At 40.0% G+C, this 20,454-nt stretch overlaps 2 protein-coding genes across 3 annotated transcripts in view; both read right to left on the bottom strand.

Annotated features, from left to right (window-relative positions):
* LOC106649323 (sodium-coupled monocarboxylate transporter 1) overlaps positions 1–19,462 on the bottom strand; it is a 37,839-nt gene extending 18,377 nt beyond the window's left edge. The window contains exon 1 of one of the 2 annotated variants that reach the window (XM_014366681.2): positions 19,081–19,462. Coding sequence is in view for 1 of the 2 variants with exons in the window: in XM_014366678.2 (XP_014222164.1) it covers positions 7,547–7,583 (37 nt within the window). In the remaining variant the exon portion in view is untranslated. Of the gene's footprint in view, positions 1–7,546; positions 7,943–19,080 lie in introns of those variants that run through there. The other variant, XM_014366678.2, reaches the window with a different exon arrangement.
* The window catches only part of LOC106649062 (zinc finger protein 595-like), a 29,330-nt gene continuing 27,005 nt past the window's right edge, over positions 18,130–20,454 (bottom strand). Inside the window, exon 5 of the mRNA XM_023458154.1 lies at positions 18,130–18,150. Within this exon, the coding sequence (XP_023313922.1) occupies positions 18,130–18,150 (21 nt within the window). The remainder of the gene's footprint in view (positions 18,151–20,454) is intronic.

The raw sequence follows: 20,454 nt of genomic DNA, 5'->3' as shown, positions 1-20,454 counted from the left end.
CGAGTAAATTATGGTTTAAGATTTACAAAAAATACAGACGTGAAAAAATTTAGAAAAACTTGTCAAACAAAATCATCTTATAAATATGAAACACTTCGAAAAACGTATAAAGGAAAAACGAATCCGAAATCACGTAGCAATAGGACCCATAAAAGCATTAGACCAGCTGAATGTGATATTTGTCATAAGACCTTCTGCTCCAAGAGCAGCCTCACTAATCACATAAAGTCAGTACACAATCGTATCAAACGATTCGGATGCGATATTTGTCACAAATCATTTGGACGAAAAAGTATCCTTAAATTTCACATAAATGGGGTACATAATCGTATCAAACTTTTCGAGTGTGATATTTGTCACAAATCATTTGGACAAAAAAATAGCCTTAAATTTCACATAAATGGAGTACATAATCGGATTAAACCCTTCGAATGTGAGATCTGTCACAAATCATTTGTATACCAGACTATACTCAAAAGTCACATTAACGCAGTACATAATCGGATTAAACCCTTCGAATGTGAGATCTGTCACAAATCATTTGGACTAAAGAGTAGACTCAATAAACACGTGAATACAGTACATAATCGTAGCAAACCCTACGAATGTGACATTTGTCATAAATCATTTGGAGAAAAACCAAACCTCGTAAGACACATCAAGCAGGTACATAATCGCAGCAGACCTTACGAGTGTGACATTTGTCATAAGTCATTTGGAGATCGGACTTACCTCAAACTTCACACAATAGCAATACATGATCGGAATAAACCCTTCAAATGTGAAATTTGTCTAAAATCATTTGGATACCAGAGTAAACTCAAAAGGCACATTAATGAAGTACACCTGCACCTACAGAAAAAACCCTTTGAGTGTGACATTTGTCACAAATCATTTGTATCCCAGAGTTACCTCAAAAAGCACATAAATGCAGTACACCTACACCTACAGAAAAAACCCTTTGAGTGTGACATTTGTCATAAGTCATTTGGAGATCGGACTTACCTCAAATCTCACATAAAAGCAGTACATGATCGACTCAAACCCTTCGAATGTGTCATTTGTCGCCAATCATTTTCATACAAGGGTAACCTCATTCATCACAAAAATAAAGTGCATAATGGGATTAAACCCTATGAATGCAAGATTTGCAAAAAGTCATTTGGATACTCGAGTTCTCTTACTAGGCACATAAGCTCAGTGCATGATCGAAGCAAACCCTTCGAGTGTGATGTTTGTAAGAAATCATTTGGACAAAAAAGTTCCCTCAAAATTCACATCAACTTAGTGCATAACCGTGTCAAATCCTATGAATGTAAGATTTGTAAAAAATCATTTGTATACCACAGTCAATTAAAAAATCACATTATGTTAATACATGATCGAATTAAACCCTTCGAATGTGATATTTGTAAGAAATTATTTAGATTAAAGCACCATCTTAGAGCACACATAAGAGCAATACATGATCGACTCAAACCCTTCGAATGTGTCATTTGTCATAAATCATTTTCATGCAAGGGTAACCTCAATAGTCACAAAAATACAGTGCATAATGGGATTAAACCCTATGAATGCAAGATTTGTAAAAAGTCATTTGGATCACGGACAGATCTTACTAGGCACACGAAGTCAATGCATGATCGGAGGAAACCCTAGGAGGGTGAGATTTCTTGCGAGATGTATACACAACGGAGACTCGAAAAACTACATAAATAATAAACTATGAAAGTTAAAAAATTTTTTACATAATTATTCTTCAATTCAGTGGAAAACAATAAAATGTTCCTAATTGGTATTAATTTTGTCGTTTGTTTTATTCAGCTTTTCAATTTTTTTATTGATTAAAATGTAAACAAGATTTCCAAAGTACGTAATCCCTTTCGGTATTCCAGTAGAAAATCCTTGCCTTATAATAACAATTATTTCTAATCGTCACGCGCTGCAGTTCGGCTGCTTCCCGTACGCACAAAAAATTCAGCAAATGATTGATAAAAAGTAAGTATCTCATTCAATGTTGGTGTCTACCCCATACCCAAAGCTTCCGGGACGAAACTCAAAGATACATACATTTTAACGAAAGAAATATCGGGGATAGATTCGTGTGCGAGCTGTGCTGCGAGCCGAGGATACGCTGCTGCCAGGCGCGCGTGGCACACATCGCAGCCTTTTGACTTTGACGTTGTGTGCATTCCGCACACGGCATACTTGCTGCAGCGAAGGAGCTGCAGTACTACGCAAGCGAGTTTCATACATATTATATAGCTATCTTTTTCATTTTACTACGCGTGCGCGTCTCGGCCAAAGGAACATTCGTTTCTTTTTTCTTTTTTTTTTATCTAAATGAAATGAAAAAGCTCGTACTACACACGCCTCATTGATGTACGAATGTGCGCGCGCGCGCGAGCGAATGAGTACAGCGTATAATACGTATACGCATTGATCATCTTTTTTTTTCACTCTTCTCTTTCGCTTTTTGGAAAATGGGTGTGTGTGTATAAGAATTCACTGGAAATTTCGCGCGAAATAGCAAAAATGATTTATTTTAGCGTCGATGAGTGCCGCCGCTGCCGCGCGCAGGATGTATGCATATATTATAACTACTACTACTGCTACGCTGCTGCTGCTCGTTGCAAACGCGCGCGCGAATGAATTTTTAATTTCATCAAAACGCGAACGGCGATTGTGTGATATACATACACGTAGACGTGGCACGCGGGCTTTGAGCGAGGCGATGAATTCCGGGTGTTATATACACGCGTTTTGGCATCGAAATAGGTGACGATGGAAAAACTTTTGGAAAAGCTCGGATCGCTTTTTTATACATCGGCCCTGATCCATTTACGCAGTTTTCGAGTCTGGGTATAATACGACAATACAGTTTTTTTTCGACGTGTCAAATCAATTGCAGCTTGCTGCACACACACACAGCGCTCGTAATATGTAAAGTGGATTTTCATAATCAGCGGGGCGCGCTGTGTATACGCGCCGATATGTAAAATCGAATTACCAATTCCAAAGGCTCTTGATTCAGAAGCGATTGTCGAGTATGTTGTAAAAAAAAGGTTTTGCTTTGCGAAATTTTCATTCAAAATGACAGATTGGTCATTTTTATACTTTAGACATTCTAAACTTTAATAATAGCGTCGTAATCGAAAAAATTACCATGGAATTCTGAAATATAATACAATTAATTGACTTGTTTTTCGCCTCGTTTCCGTTACAATAAAGTTAAAAATATTAAGCGAGTTTTAAATGATCTAAAATGATAATTCAATTGCTTCAAGAAAATTAGACCAACTACTTGAATACGATAATATCACTTTGATCTTCCACCACTAGATGGCGAGTATCTGTGTTTGTGAAAATTCGCAAGTGATAAAATAAAAATATGTGTATAAGATAGAGCAAAATAAAGAGAACTGACGATATTTTAAGTTTATTCATTGTATATAATAAATGTATCATAAATTCATTGTATTTGCCGTTTTATACTTCAAATGTATAAAATAACTAGATAAATGGTCGTTTGGACGAGTTCTATATCGTCAGTAGGTAGATATTCAATGGCAACAACTAAAAAAATCATGTAGCCTTACAATAACGAAAATATTTTACACTTTTGATAAGTATATGACTACTACCAATCAACCTATTATGTCCAAGAAACTTTTTCGCGGGCCAAAAGACTAGCCATGAAATATTGATAATTTTGACCAGGATTCGAAAAATTGAATCCTAAAACAGTAAGTTCCAATTGAAATTTCATTCAGCTTGAGTCTATTTTTTCCACCCACGACGCGATTAGTTCGACAATACAAGCTACAGGGAGTGCTCGCTAACTACTCCGCAGCAATTACCACCATATTCTCACACATCAAACAGTACGAATTTGACATTTTTCCTGTCGTCGAATGCCCAAGCGCGTCGAGGCTCGAACTTGCAGTAAACAGTGCGTCGGTGCGTGTCCGAGCGAGCTTCAACACCAAAGCGAGAGGCTTAAAGGGGCGGGCGGCGCGCTCATGTATACAGAAAAGGATAAAATTGAAACGACGCTAATCGTAAATAGATGCGGGCCGCAATGGCAATCGTGTAAATTTGCCTGACACAGGCCGGAGCTCTGCTGCTGCTGCTGCTGCTGCTGCTGCTGCTGCACCGTACCGATCGGTCGTCGCGCAGTAGTCGCGCATATATAAACTGCCACAGACACAATGGTACTGTATATGTACTCGACATTCATACACACACACAAGCACAACGGACAATGAAACTTTCGGCCCGCGGGCGCTGAAAATGAGCGCGACGCACTATACGCATTACGCGGATAATTAATTGTCGAACGAGTACATACTCTAAACGCGCGTATATAGAAGTATTTATATGTGTGTGCGCGCGCGTGTATATTTCTCGTTTCTAAATTACTCGAGCGCGCTTAATTTATGTATATATAACGCGGGGGGCGCCGCCGCTGCTCTCGTGCTATACAATTAATGCACAGAGGCGCTCGTCACCAGGGTTTGCGCCACCGAAATGCGCATTTAATAATATGTATGTGTATGTATGTGTGTGTGTGCGCGCGAGGCACTCAACTTATCTATCCACGCGTGTGGCTATGTCCGCGGCGCGCGTCCCTCTCTTTGTGAGCGCGACGCTCTCGACCACTATACATTTATAAACTTATCATGCCTTTAACCGGCCGAACATATATACACACGATGATGCGCGCAACGATGAGAGCTTTTGTGTCGTATATAGTGCGAGAGGTGCGTTACGGTGGTCGCGCGCGCGCGCTTGTTTATTGAAATTGTTAATCATTGTTTTCTGTAGCACAGCAGTCAGCTAGTCTCCTAATTCTTTCATGACCGTGCAATGCAGCGGGTCAACAATTTTCATAATTTGTAGAATGTGTGAAACATTCCCCCCCGTTGAAAATGCTCAGTATTGAAATAATCGTTTAATGATCAAAATAACCGATTATTGAAAATGCTTTAAATTATATGATCATTAATTGGTTTGTTTTTAGCGAATTTGTTTTTAGACTGTTACAATTACGTCAGAGTATCAAACGCATTTTGAATGATCTGCGAATCAAAATTTAAATGTTTCAAAAAATTTAGACCCGTTCTCACTTGCTTTGAATACGATAATAAAACTTTAAACCTCCGCCACTAGATGGCGAGGGTACGTTGATCCGTAAATCTGCAAGTGGCAAAGTGAAAATAATTGTATAAATCAAGTCATCTTTACACAGCTAAAATAGCATTGTCGATCTCTAGTGGCCCTTTTTTAATCTAAAATATCAAACATTTCTACCAGGATAAGCTTTGATATGAATGAGGCCCACGTATATTCCTGTTTTGTTAAATTATTCGCGCATGATCGAACCAAATAAAATGGCGAAAATTGAGTGATTAGCTTGGCATATCCTACTTCTTTTCTTTTTATTAATTACTATGAAAATTAACGATGGTAGTTGTCCAAAAAAGTAGCATAACGCGTGAAGAGATACACAGCATTATAATCGCGTGTATTATTTTTTCCTTCTTCTGCTTCCCTACAAAATACAATTCTTCAACTCTATATTTTTACGTGTGTGTGTGTCGCTCGCGCGCAATCAGTCGCGTAACACACCGCGCGCCGGTATACATAAAATACACACGGAGCAATTGTCAAAATTGACTCGCGCGCTCGTACGAGATTCACCGGCTCTAATCCAAGAATAATAAGAGCTGCACTGCCTTTATATACATAGTGCGCAAGCTCGCGATTACAGCCTAAAAATAATACGATCCGCGCGTATGTATTGAGCTCCTCGTCGCGCCTGCCGAGCCCGAAAAACAAAGCGATTAAAAAGGCTTAATGATTTCTCTCCGTCGATCGGAAAGAAAGTGTATATTCGAGCGGCGCATAATAATTATTTATCGCTTCGCGCGTCAAATCGATCTTTACGTTGCCATGCACGAGTGCATGCATATGCGCCTCGAGATCGGATGAACTGATTGATCGAGCGCGCGCGAGACTGTTTGTATTATTATTGCGGCAAATATCGTCATGTGATCGAGGCGAATGTGTGTGCGCTTCTTTCTCTCTTTCTCGATCGTCTTGGCAGACGTGTCTCTCTCCTTCTTTTTATCTAGATACGCACGAGGGCAGCCGCGAATAAATAACAACAATTGAGAGCGCATCGGTTTCATTTTGCCTGGAATCGTATTATGTACGACCGATTATGTATTCGCTTTTTTTTTATTAATAGTTTTCCTAAGCTCTTCGAGCGAGAAACGGCGATGCGTAAATAGACACACACGCACACACTCGTACAGTGTAAAAATAGCCGATGCAACGACACATTCAAGGTCTCGGCAGCGGTAATGGTCAGATGTGCGTGTGCGTGTGTGTGCATACGCGTGTTCTCGTAATTGCTCGGCCGTCGCCGCCACTGTGTGATCAGAAGAGTTCAAGCAACTTTTCTCGATAGACAGATAGATATATGTTCGCTATATGTAATTGCATATATAAGAGCACGACGATCCTATGATTTATGAGCGACGTACCGTGCGTTTATTTTATTTTTACGCAAATATTCCCTCGCCGCGCATCGAGTCGTGTGTCATGGGTGGTGGCAAAGAAAAACAACAACTTTTATTGCCGGGAATTAACTTTTCCATGTATAATCGAGTGCTCGACAGCGGAGATTTATTAAATGGCACGTGACGCGTGCGCTGGTCACGTGCTGCTGCTGCGGCAGCGTTTATATAGATGCAATATAATTATTGGTATTATATTTATATACATATGCGCGCGCGACAAATATCATCGTTCGGCATTTGCGACCGTATTAAGTGTAATGCGCTGCTGCAGAAATTCGTCGAGCGGCCACTTGCAACGATGACTCGACGTTACCATATATTAATAACGATGACGATGATTCGCGAACGACGACGATCGTTATTAACGATAGAGAAAAAAAAAACAAGAAACTCTTACTCGATGGTAATTGTTCGGCATTATTATCGGTGCATGCGTATGTATAACCGCGTATACATAAGCCCTCGAGAAAGAGGAAGTATTTGGAAAACTTATTTTGCGCGATAATAAGAAATTGACGAGGTTGTAACGCAATGTGTGTGTATTGTGTCGTTCGATCGTCCGTCGAGGAGAGAGCCAATTGTTTTTTCCTTCGAGAAACTACCATTACACCCGATACGACGATTGCTGCACGATTGTTGCTCTTTTCTTTTTCTTTTTTTTTAACGCCTTCTCGTATTATGCGTATGCATAGCATACGAGCAAAAGAGTATGCAAGAGAGTTCGATCGGTCTTTGTGTATATTATTGAGCTTCAATATTTCTCTCTCGAAGAAGTCGCGTTAAGTTTCTCAAGTTTAAGGTTAAACTAACCGCCACCCCGCAGCTTCGAAAGAAATGAGAAGTAATTTTTTTTATTGGAAATTGTAAAATTGATCTTTCGTGGCTGCACAACTCGTCTCTTAACGTCGAACGCTAATTTAGCTGCACGATAACAGAAACGTCGCTGTATGTTTACTTACGATCGCGCGGAGTGTAGGCGTCGTTTCTGTCGGTCATATTTGGTTGCGGGATGCTGCTGTATCGTCGTCTCACGCACAAACACACGCACACACAACTCACAAGACACAACGACACGATTTATTATTCAAAAATCCACACTGTTACGTTTTGCCTGCAGGTATGAAAATGACACGATGCAGACGCGTCAAAATCGAGTAGTTTACAAAGTAGCCGGACACGTGCTTATATCTCTATTGATGTATTAAATAATAAGATGTATCTCTATCTGTTTAATATAATAACGTTCTGAGGCGCTCGCGCCGATCGATGCTTATATACGGACACTCGCGAGCTTGACACTGGCCAGGCTACAGTAGTGCCAGGTGAGCTATATAACACACGACAAACGGCACACACACACGATATATAGTGCGCTGCTCTTTCTGCTGCTGCTGCAACACGAGTGTGAGTATGTGAGGTTTGGGTATCGATACACACACATACAAGTGTTATATATACATATGTATATATAATATGTATAGATAGATCGAGTGAGAGTAAAGGCGCGAGCTTGACGCGTGCTAGCTAGCTCATATAGGCAACCGATCGTCCGACTGATAAGGGGCCATGCTGCGGCTTATAAATATACGCGTATACATCGTCGGCTATCGTCACCTAGCTCTCGTGTATCCTATACATTACGAACGATTGTCGCTGGCAATTGCGTCAAACGAAAATTTGGCGCTTTTGTTTTATTATCGCTGCGCTGGCGATGTGACTCGTGCGTGACTCCTGTATCGCCGCACCGGCGTATATATATCATATAACGTAATATTTGGAGAAGAAGAAAATATTATCTAATATTGAATTACGATTACATATGGTGGAGAGAACTGGTCCGTGACATTAACCTACTCACGGAGAGAGGAAAAAGACCAACTTAGATAAAATGACAAAAATATATAACGAGCTGATGAAAACTATATGGAGTCTCTGTCTCTCGAACTTGCGTACACTCGAGTACGGATGATCGCGATCGCGAGATACTCTCGAGTATTGACGTCGATACGCCGTGTAATATTCGATTGTTTGCTTATATATCTATCTCTCGTTTTACGTATATACACAATGTGTATTATTATGTTATCGCAGTTCCGATTAAATTCGAAAGACGCACTTATTATATTATATATTTTTGTGTATGTGTATTATTATAACGTGCTGCACTCGTGCGCAGCTCACCGATCATTATCTCGACGACGATGACGAAGAAAATGTATAAAACGTCTCCCGCTAGATTTTCTGCGAATTCTATATATATACCGAAATAATCAATTATTCTTATTTTTTGTCTCAAAGCTCGAGGATCGAATTCAATGGTATAGCTCCGATAGTCCTTTGAATTATATATGTGTATGGCTCGATCGATGGGAGACAAATGTTTATACTCATCTCGGTGCGCACATACACACACGCACGCATTCATTAATCTGTCTTCTCGTCGCCTTCCATGCATTAAATGCCGCGCGCAAATACATATATCTATATAGTACGGTAAACGCAAGGTGCACGAGACACACATACACACGCACAGCTCTGATCCTCAAAATAAACCCGTAGCGACCTCGAACAATAATTCGCACATCCGATAAGCATACAGTACGAATACACACACATATATATGCGTATATCATATACGGAATTAAGCTCAGGTAGAATTCTGTCTTTGCCACACACACACGCAGACACGACGACATAAGCATGACGAGAATATTATAACGTTCGTATCGCGCGGGGCCCAAAGGAGAACGACTAGTTTCTAGTAGGAGTAGTAGTCGTCAGTAGACAGTTACACGCATCTCTCACTATCTCTACGCCCTCGCTTTTATGCACGTATGTAGATGTGCTAATTAACGCTTGCGCTCGGCACACACACACACATAGGCATATATCGTGCGCGTTCGCGCGCAAGTAGCTATATAGCACTGACTTTCGACTACTGCAGCTCTACGTACGGCGGCGGTGGTGAATCTGTTGTGGATGGATTTATGCATAAATACGCCCACCAACCCCCCGTTGTACGTCTGAGTGCGCGCGATTGTGTCGGTCTCACTCTAGCTCTGCGTTATATACGTATGTATGTATGTATATATAATATCAAACATGTAGCGTGTCTCGTGCAACGTAGAGCTAGGAGCTCTGTATATAGCGCAATGTTACACAATTGCGCGCAGTGCACTGCTACTAGAGAGAGAGAGAGACGAGCTCGTATCATCTTGCAGCAGTGCGCGAATATATATATGGAGAATAGGTAACATGCTACAATCGGTCTATTGCCCCCCTCCACCCCCTCGTCGTCAACATCTAGTGCGCGCCATCGCGTATTACCTGCAGGTTTATGTTTATTGTGCTTAGGTACTTCTCTATTTGTTTAATTCGCGTAGGCTCCTCTGCTTTATATATTACACACGCTCAAATCTGCACGTTTTTCTCGTTCGTTTTAAATCCACCCCCGGAAAATCTATGTCACTCGCTCGCGGGGGGTGCACAAGGATAATATAAATATATTTTTTCCAACCCTGTGCTACTACTGCGAGCTCGGGGCTGTCGTTGTTTGCATTTTATTACCTGCTACAACTGTGTGTGTATATAGCCGGTCAACGCGGTCACTGCGCGGAGCGTTGTATATCGCTGTAAATGCATACGTATACATGTGCCATTGGCCGAGATTGATACCATTAGAAAAGTCCATCGCGCGGAGAATCATTTAACGCGTTCGCGTGTGTGTGAACGGAAACGATCAATTTTTTTTTTTCAGTCAATCGGCTAATGGTATTTTTTTTATCTTCCTTCATCTACGTCACGTCGTACGTTTTCGACAACGATCTTTAACAATAAAGAGGAAAAAGAAATTGGCTGCATCGATCCCCGCTTTTCCGAACCGAATTGAACATTTTTACACATTTTCAGGATTGCGTATTCGCTGGGAGTTACGTAACGTTACAAAATCTGATGCTGATCGCATCATCCCCTCGCACGGTCACGCGGGAGCTGCGAACGCGAGGAATTAAGCGTAAACATTAACTCGTCGTTCTGCCGAGTGTTCCGCGCGGTAAACGTGATAAATTCCAAAAATGGTTAATTATAAAACTAACAGCTGCGGTGGTGGTGGTCGTGCCTTTAAATTGATTCCATTAAAGCTTTCACCCCACCTTTCACTTAGCCGTTTTGCAAATTGTGTGTGCTCGCGAATACTCAAGAGAGAGAAAGAGACAGAAAATAGCCACTCGCGTATTTATCTATAAAGCGTTTACGTGAGCGGCTCGGTTGATCATTTGGCATGATTTCCCAGATCTGCCGCAATTAACGCGCCGATGAATTCTAATCGTCTGTGTTTACTCGCGCCTTTTTAAATACACGGACACGCAGCAGAAAAAAAAGAGCGAAAGAGAGAAAAAAAAAATATATGATGTATTTCCGTTCTTGACCCACAATCGGAATTTTACATACTTAAATCGGATGAATCATAAAAAAAAGGAGAGGCGAAAAAAAAGCGAACGTTAAAAAGCTGTAAATGAAATCGTTTAAAAAATTATCAATAAAAGATTGATCGCTAGCTGAGAGAAATAAAAATGCCAACGATTCGTTTGATGGCTCTCTCACTGCACATATTATATCGCGCTGCTGCGAGAGAGCATTTAATTTCTTTTCCTCGCGGTGATTTCGGAAAAAAAAAATAGATAAATAAATGCGAGATTGCGTACTTTAGCCGGGCTGGCACGTCAAGAAAGTGTACAGGCGCGGTATTAAGACCCCGAGAGTATAGCTCGGGAGAGACAGCTCGGGGTGCGGGTGAAAAGATGCATGTAATTAATTATACGGAGGTGCAGCACTGCAGCACCCGCAAGAAGCCGAGGAAGAGGAGGACGACGACGACAATGCGCGTCCCGCGCTGCAAACTTCAGCGGGGGCAAATTCGATTTACTTCGGGTAACTTCCCCCAAGACACTCGCAAAAAGGAGAGATAGCTAGATAGATGGATAGATGGATGGAGAAGATAGAAAAGAAGAGCTCGAGCTATAAGAGTGACAAATAATGACGGGCGAAAGAAGCTCTCGCTAAAGTGCCCGATATATATTGTATACTCGCGCTCATTGCGGCGTTATTAAGAACTTTGGAGCTGCTTTTTTGATTGGATCCAGGTGTTAAAGTGTCTCTCCCGCGAGCTGTTATATATTTAAACTGCCGGTACCGATTAATCCTGCTGGGTGCGTCGCGCCGGCAAAAACTTGCAAAACGCGCCTCGCGGTCGCTTCGTTGCTAATGTATAAAAAGCTCCTCCTTCTCAGCTTCGAGCTTATATTATGTACAGTGAAAATTAATAGAACGATTTTTCATCTCAAGGTTTCGTAGATTTTCAGCACAAATACATTATGTACACACACGGACCAGCACCGTCGATTTAATCCTCGCGCGGCTGCGTCAGGACAAAGTTTGCGCCCCGCTCGTTGAAAATTGCAAGGATCGATCGAAACTTGGACGGGAATATAATGCGAACTGTACACACACACACACACGTAAGAGAGAGCGAAATTCTTGTGCCAATCCTTCGACAGCAGCGCGAGGAGTCGAAGCTCTGGCTAGTTTCAAATATAATCTTACGCGAAAGATCAACAGCGCGTCGAGCTGTACGTCTGATGGGGTTTTCCGAAGGAAACTTGCGGAGTTATATATACGCGCTACTTCGACACAATGTTCTATATTGGTGCGGAGAAATTTATACGTCTTATGCATATGAGTTCTCGATGTATGCATCGCAGCTGTACGCCTGGCTTTAGGTGATCCGTCAGACGCGCGAATGAAGCAGGCAGCTCGATCGTTGCTTTTTTATATAAAATGATCAGCAGCAGCGGTAGCGGCAACGGACGAAATCAGTTCTTCTAGATCTTGTGCGTATGTTATAATTATGTTGCTGCTCTTGTTATCTTCGGGTGAAACATACCAGATTAATAATTCCTTCGATCTTACGCATTGCAAATTATTTTTTAAGTAACTTACTAGCGGCAACGTTCGTTGCATAGTTAGAGTGATGGTCAAAAATAAAAATTTGAAAAAATTATATGAAATCATGATTTTTAATGAAAAATTTGGTGTAGAGTTCAAATTCGTACTAAAAATCATATTTATAACCTAGAAAGTCTTTGAATATGATAAAATAGCAGAAAAATAGCATAAAAGTCAGAAAAGAAATAATTTCGTATCACTCGATTAGGCCAATATTGTTGACTTCATTAAAGCGCATTTTAATAATCAAAAAACATGGTTTTTCTCTAATTATCCACGTTTTTAGATTCTGACCTAATGGAAGGAGATGAACAAGTTTATTGTTAGACTTTTCGAATTATTTTTTTATGAAACCTCCCCTATAAAAGGCGCGAAAAAATTTACGTCAAATTTTGAATCTGGGCCCTAAAAAAGACGGAAAAAAAAATTATGCCCTTACCTCGTATGAATAAAAAAAAACTTCCGCAAATCATATGATATCCATTTCTTGACAGTGCATCATGAGTGCATAGAAATTCATTTTTGTCTATTCTTATATAAGAATGTCGCTCAAAAATTATACAGCACTGCATCCACACTTTAACTAATACTCTATAAAATTTTCATATCGATTGGTTATCCCTGCATGAATTATGGCTGTTAGATTAAAACATCGAAACTTGGGTGTTATGGAACTATATATTGGACCGGTTCGTTTTGGAAAAATTTTTTTTAATTTTGAAAGCACCAGTAAAATCCTTTAGTTAAACTAAAAACATGAAGTTTGCCGTCGTTTACCTGGTGTGGCTAGGTGCCCTGAATAGCTATCGATAGCTTTTTGAAATTAATAAACGTAGTGCAAAAAGTGGACAGCATCACTTAATAAGATTTTATTTGCCTACTGTGCTCTGAGGGTAAAATCAATATTAATAAGAAGTTTTCTTACGTAATTTTTTATGTAGAATCGATCCCCGTCGTTATTTTTGACCTAGGAGTACGATAACATCGAAAAAACGTATTTTTTCGATTTTTTTTTCATAAATTTCGAAAAGTTCATGTTCGAGGGAGTGTCAAATGCACAAAAAAATCTAGAAAGCTTTTTGACGCCACCAAAATCTAGGATTTTTCACGAAGAATCCAACGGTATACATGAGTATATACTTTAAAATTATTTACATACAAAAAAACGACGTTATCCCCAAAAACGGCATTACGAAAAATTGAAAAATCGGAAAGTGTATTAGTTTCTTCCAGGAAACCCCTAGGTAGAATCAACTATGGAAAAGATTGCATGAAACTATCTGATAGGTTTTTGTCTCACTTTTCCAACGCTGGTTTCAGAAGTTAAAAATTCGCATGCATCGCTGAGATACAGCGGTTTTTGTACGATGAATTTTTTACGAGGATCGATTCTACATAAAAAATTACGTAAGAAAGATTTTACCCTCAGAGCACAGTAGGCAAATAAAATCTTATTTAGCGATGCTGTCCAGTTTTTGCACTACGTTTTTTAACTTCAAAAAGCCATCGACAGCTATTCAGGGCCCCTAGCGACACCAGGTTCATGTTTTTATTTTAACCATATCATTTCGTAGATGGTCGGAATATCTATACGTAAACTTTATTTTGATTTATACAATTATTTTCACTTTGCCACTTGCAGATTTAAGGATCAAGGTAGGCTCGCCATCTAGCGGCGTAGGCATAAATTAGTGGTATTATCGTGTTAAAAAACTGGTCTATACTTTTTGAAACATTAAAATAGTATTTACCTGAATATTTTTGAACATAATTGTAACAGAAAAATCACCAAAAACAGATTAATTAATCGCACTGTGTATGGCCATTTTTTTAACGGTAACTTTTAGTTCTAAAGTAATGGTTAATGTTGAGCATTTCTATCAGGGAAGTGAGGTATGGCATTCAGTTTCTTTTATTATACATAGTCGCTGCTGCTGTTGCTCGCAAAGTCAGAGTTATTACATTCATGAAAAATCAACAAACGTGACTCGCGGCTCAAGTTGTTCGATTGTTTTTTCGAGTGTGATAAATTAAAAACGCAATTTGCAGAGGACCAATTAGTCTTGTGCTGCTCGTACCAGGCGATTACATAAAAAAAAAAAAAAAAAAAACNAAAAAAAAAAAAAAAAAAAACGCGATGAAAAGGCCGAGAGAGCCGCGTGGCTCGCTATTATATGGCTTATCTTGTCGCGCAAAGTATACAAATCGCGTCACACACAAACACACACACACGTACACCGAGGCGCTGCCGTACCATCGCGTGTGTGACATAATACACAATTTGTAATTATTTAAACATTACTAACGCGCGCGGGCACGCAGACACACACGCGAGCAGCCGCGAAATGTCTGTCAGCAGTTTAAGAAAAATCACCTTTTGCAAATTGTGCCGCCGCCGAGTGATGATATAAAATATGTAGCGCGTGTGTGTCTGTGTGCTCGGACACGACACATGCCGGAAGAAAATCACGGAAATAAAATGAATGAAATTGCTCGCGGTTGCAGCAGCAGCAGCATCTGCACCCCTTGCGCGGATTTATTTTTTGCCCAACGATATACGTATGCGTCGTATTTTTTTTATGGATATTACTATAGTTATTGTCCTTTTTTTTAACGTTGAATTACTACAGTTACGTTACACGAGTATACTTAAAAAAAAAAAATTGGCTCGTAGCTCGACGTTCGCTTACGAGTAGCAGTAGTAACGTGTCTTCCTCATTAAGGTCGATCTTTTGTGACAAGTATGTAAACACAGACTGCCCTTCATGCATTCGAGTTCCGACGTCGACTCACTTTTTTTAAACTTCTCTTGAACTTATGAATCCGGATGGGCATAAAATTTGAACTACGTTGTGTCCTGTGCTTGACTTTAAACGTGTCAAAGTTTATTTGTCATTTATAGTGTTTTTTTTTATTCTAGAATGAGTCACTCCGTGCTCTAATTTTGCGTTTCAGCTTTTTTATTTTTTCTTAATTTTTTATATTCTGATCAAAATGTTATGAAATTGTATTCGATATAAAAATTGTAATAAAAAAGGATACGTAACTCAATAATTAATTACCAATAATGTAGAAATAAATGACCCGATCATCCTAGATCGTGCTGAATGTGGTACAAGGTAGTTTAAATCATCCAGAATGATCGTAATATATTTAATCTTTTAATTACACAATACTCTGCGAATCGAATGCCATTAGCGAGTCCGGTTGATCGGACGACCATTGACATCTCTGACCAGCAGTAACATATGTTTCGCACAACGGTTCTCCCGAAAAAATGCCAAGCTATTAATCTAGATCTTTTACCCTCTCGATGCGAGTGCAAGTTTCGTCGCGTGAAACTTCGACGGATGTTTCGTCGACCGGAGACGTGGGCGTGAAGAGCAGCAGAAAGAAAAATAAAACAAAAAAAGCATTAGACAGAGAGAAAATAAAGGGAAAAAGTTCTGCGTCATACGGATACGAGATAGCTTTTTAAATTTTATTAGCAAGGTAAAATTTAATTTTGAACTATTTCATTACCGAAAATATCCAAATAAGAAGATATTACCAAAATATTTGCATGTTGGTATCTACCTTACCCTAAATTACACGAACCTGATTATGATAATATTCTTATATACCTCATATATCTTACGTCGATGACAAGCTTCTTGTGGGATTGACCTATCTGCTTCAGCCATCTAGCGGCAGAAGAGAAAGTTCAAGAGAGTATACGGTTGAGCTACATAAATATTAAGGCAGGAATAATACATAAACATAGTTTCCTCGCTTAAAACATGATATAACTAATAAATCTTAAAAATTTCTTGAGGTTTTGCGAAGACCGCAGTCAATATTCTAGAGAAAGAGTCACTAGTCCCGAATTTTTTAGCCTAAAATGATCCTGCTGTACAACAGCATCTCACACACATACACTCAACCCATAACGAACAAAATTGTGTACAAAGACAACGCCTCTGCGCGTGCAGATCTCTATGCATACCTTTCGCATCCTCCAAACCCAGAGAAAAGCAAATTAGAGTTATACAGCTGTCCGTAGAGAATTATTACGAGTCTCTCTCTCTCCCTCTTGGAGAGAGAGAACTTTAAAGCACAGAAACGAGAGGGAGAGAGAGAAAGAGAGCGAGGCAAATGTAATATACAATGTTATGGTCCTCTCTCTCTCGTCGGTAGTTGTGTGAGGCGCGATTCGGCGCGGTCATAGTCACTGGTACATAATATACTTTCATGCCCATGCCGCTGTTATACCGCTACAACGACGTGCGTAACGACCCACCACCACCGCCGCCGACTCGACTCTTCCGCGCGCGCGAGCCTCAGCAATCCCTATGATTTTAATCAGAGCGAGTTCATTCGCGAAACTTTATCGCACAAAGAAGTATATGTACGCGCGGTACGAGATTTATTAATGTATTACCGAGAATTGGCTGCAATTTGGGGTAGGTCTTGCTGCTGCTGCATTGTAATTCTACGCGCACGGGCGGCTATATATATCGATGTAATACAGTTATATATCGCACGCGGGAATATAAAGTCCGAGATTGCGGCAACCCGATAATTTTCTCGAATCCAGAAATTGAATCAAAAGTTCAGGTGGAAATCGAGCTAGAAAATTTCACGGAAACAAGGGCTGATCGTGTATAAATCCACTGCATTTTTGATGCACTTAAATTTTCGGCATAACGCGTGGACTATGCCGAGTGTGTATACGCGATATAACGCAACCAAAACACGGATTATGATAATTAACGTGGAACAACTGCATTTAAACACACGCCGCATTACTCGCGCACTCGCTCGCAGACGCGCATCGGAAATAGCAAAGTACACACGCGAGTGCGTATTATATACATATTATTATTCTCGCAAATCACGTGCACGCACGACAGATATAGTCGCTCGCTGCAGTGGTCGTGTTTTGTCAGTCGAGCATTTTTCGATTCTTTTTCTCGGCCCTTTTAAAAATAGCATTCGGCGCAGCGGCCTATGAGTGTTGGATATATAAATGAGGCGCAAACGCGTTTGTCTGTGTATACAAATTACAAACACGATGAGTCGATCTGCATACGTATTACGACGAATAATATAACGATGATATGATTTGAATGAGTGATTTTTCGCATGGCCCGGAAAGTTTTCGCTCATTTTCCATATACATATACCTCACGATACGATACACACGTTTTCTTTTTCTAGTTTATAGTATTTGGCCTTTCGTAATATAATAATGCAGATGCGCCGAAGGAACATAGATAATGATCGAGAAAAGTGTGCTTTTACGTAACGCGCGCTCTGCGTTGGCGCTCTTTGCGTGAAATATTTCTTGGCTTTTGTCCCCAAAAGATTGCATAATTTTCAGTTCATTTTTTCGCCTACGTTTTCCAATACGTACAATGCACATTCCCTGGTAGAAATGCTCGACATTGATATAGTGACCTAATAGTTTCAAAAAATTACCGTTCAAACTGTTTTAAAATCTATAACCATTGATTAGTCTATTTTTGACGATTTTTCCGTTGCAATTGTGTTATGCATTTTAACCGCGTTTTAAATGACCCTGAAAATTCAATTGCTTCAAAAAATTGTAGAACGATTTTTCGCTATAATACAGTGATACTACTTTAACACTTCACCACTAGATGGCGAGTACCTTGATTCTGTAAATCTGCAAGTGGTAAAGCAAACATAATTGTATAAGCACTTGTATATAAGCAACGAAGATTAACACATTCAGCCCCTCGAGTTTCAGAAACTTTCTGCCATAAAACGCGTCGCTCGGAATTCCACGATTTCGTTGTGTCGAACTAATATAAGTGTCTATAATGGCCAAATCGCTGACTTACGTCGATATGCCCACATAAACGTACACTTACACAAACGCATAAGTACGTATAAGCTACGTTCGTATGATTCGATATCGCAACGTTGATTTTCGCGCGCGTGAAAATCTCAATTTACGCCTCGAGACGCAGAAAATGTCAAACGATCGGCAATTGCACTATTTACTTACTGTGCTTTTTCGGAATCTCGCGCGCGCGCACACGTGCGAGTAAACACGAAATTTTTATTGTTTTTTTTTTTCGTTTCTTTTTTCGACAACAATAAGCACACGCGAGCGCAGTTTATTTGCGGCGCGCGCAGAGTGCAAAATTTTTACCCAAGAGAGTTCAGTGCCAAAAGTCGCTTGTACGTATATTATACACACACGCGCGCGCGCGGATCTATATATTTTTCTCCCAAGCTCGGTTTAGACAATCACGGCCACGATAAAAAACACAGCACGCGTATACGTGTGTAACGAGCTCGAGAACTAAATATAATTCAATAAAAACAAAGTTTTATCCTCGTCGCTCTCCTCGGTTATTATTACTATTTTTTCTTCCTTCCTTCGCGCGCTCGAGGACGTAATTCCATGAGCTAGTATATCGATGGAGGGTCGAGGCAAGGGTGAATCATGGTTAAAGTACAATTCGAATATTTTACTTACCGAAGTAGACGACGAAGACGACGACGACGAGCAAAAACGATTTCTGGTTATATCTCGTTTGTGGCTCTCTTCGATTCTACTTCTTCTTCTTCTAATCAACGTGGACACATTATTCGATCAACATTTTATTCCTCGCGGAAAGACGACACTGCGATGGCATATTATCGTGGAAAATTCAGCGCGCATCGCATCGCGTGGGTGTACACAAAGTCCGATATAAAAATCGCGAGCACACGCAGTTTCGCCGGTGGTTGCGGGGGAAGTCCTCGCAAGAGAAATAAAAGGGTTTATACCGAGCTAAAAAACTGCTTTTGAAAGCTTTTCTCTCTCTCTTTCTCTATGTAAAAAAGACGCGACGTCGTCGTCGTCGTGAACGAGCACACGACGTATACATACACAGCACGCGAAACGAAGGTCGTGCTCTTGCACATAAGCAGAAACGCGTACTGCCTTCTCTCGCTCTCTGCTTAGCTCGGGAATTTTCTTCTCGACTATATACGTATACACGCGTGTCCGTGCATGTGTACGTTATAAATATATGCGCGCGTGTGTGCGAGCGAAGATACCTCGCGGCGTGTGTACTGCACACATACATGTGCACATGCAAACGCGCACACACGTGTTCGCGCGCTGACCGATTTATCGACCGGTGGTTCAGCAGTAAACCGACGACGGCGACGACGATCTCGTTGATCATTCGAGATTCGCTGCGCTCGTGTGTGCGTACATAAATTGTATACTCTCACGCATTTCGCGAATGATCTATCGATGTGGAGCAGCAGCAGCGGGGTGATTTCGCGCAGCGCGAAAAAAAAGGGAGATGTTTCAGTGTTTCGCGGGAGTATATATATCTAGTGCAGTCTGTGATTTGTGAGGACCAGAAAGAAAAAAATACACTCGCTACGTACTCTACTCCTATGTACGAACTTTATTAAAATTTTAATTTTTGGATTGTCTCTGGTGGAATTTAAAATTTTATGTCTAATTTTTAGTCGGTTAAATTGATATTCAGACATTAAAGAGATATTACAACTGAATACGTACTTATCGAAAGTGTAATGTTTTTTTTTGCAATATTTTATAGCCTTTTAAAATTCCACATTTGTTTGATTACCATTTTTTAGTTTTATAAAATTCTTGTAAATCATTAATTAAACACTCGTTCAATGGAACGAGAAAAGTAATTACTTCGCAATATATTCCAAAATAAAGCACCACCTTGACAATGAACAAAGTTGTAATGATACCAGTCAGTTCAAATAAAATACGATCGTATTAGAACAATTTTTATTAAAATTGTAGAAAAAGGTCCATATAATTGTGAAGAAAGAAACATTATTTCACCGATAGTTAAATGTCTACAATTATGTACGA

Source organism: Trichogramma pretiosum, unplaced genomic scaffold (genome assembly GCF_000599845.2).
Source record: "Trichogramma pretiosum strain Unisexual culture from Peru unplaced genomic scaffold, Tpre_2.0 scaffold17, whole genome shotgun sequence".
In the NCBI taxonomy this organism is placed as follows: Eukaryota; Metazoa; Arthropoda; class Insecta; order Hymenoptera; family Trichogrammatidae; genus Trichogramma; species Trichogramma pretiosum.
Note: the sequence above shows the minus strand (reverse complement) of the source record. Positions and strands in the feature narration are given on the sequence as shown.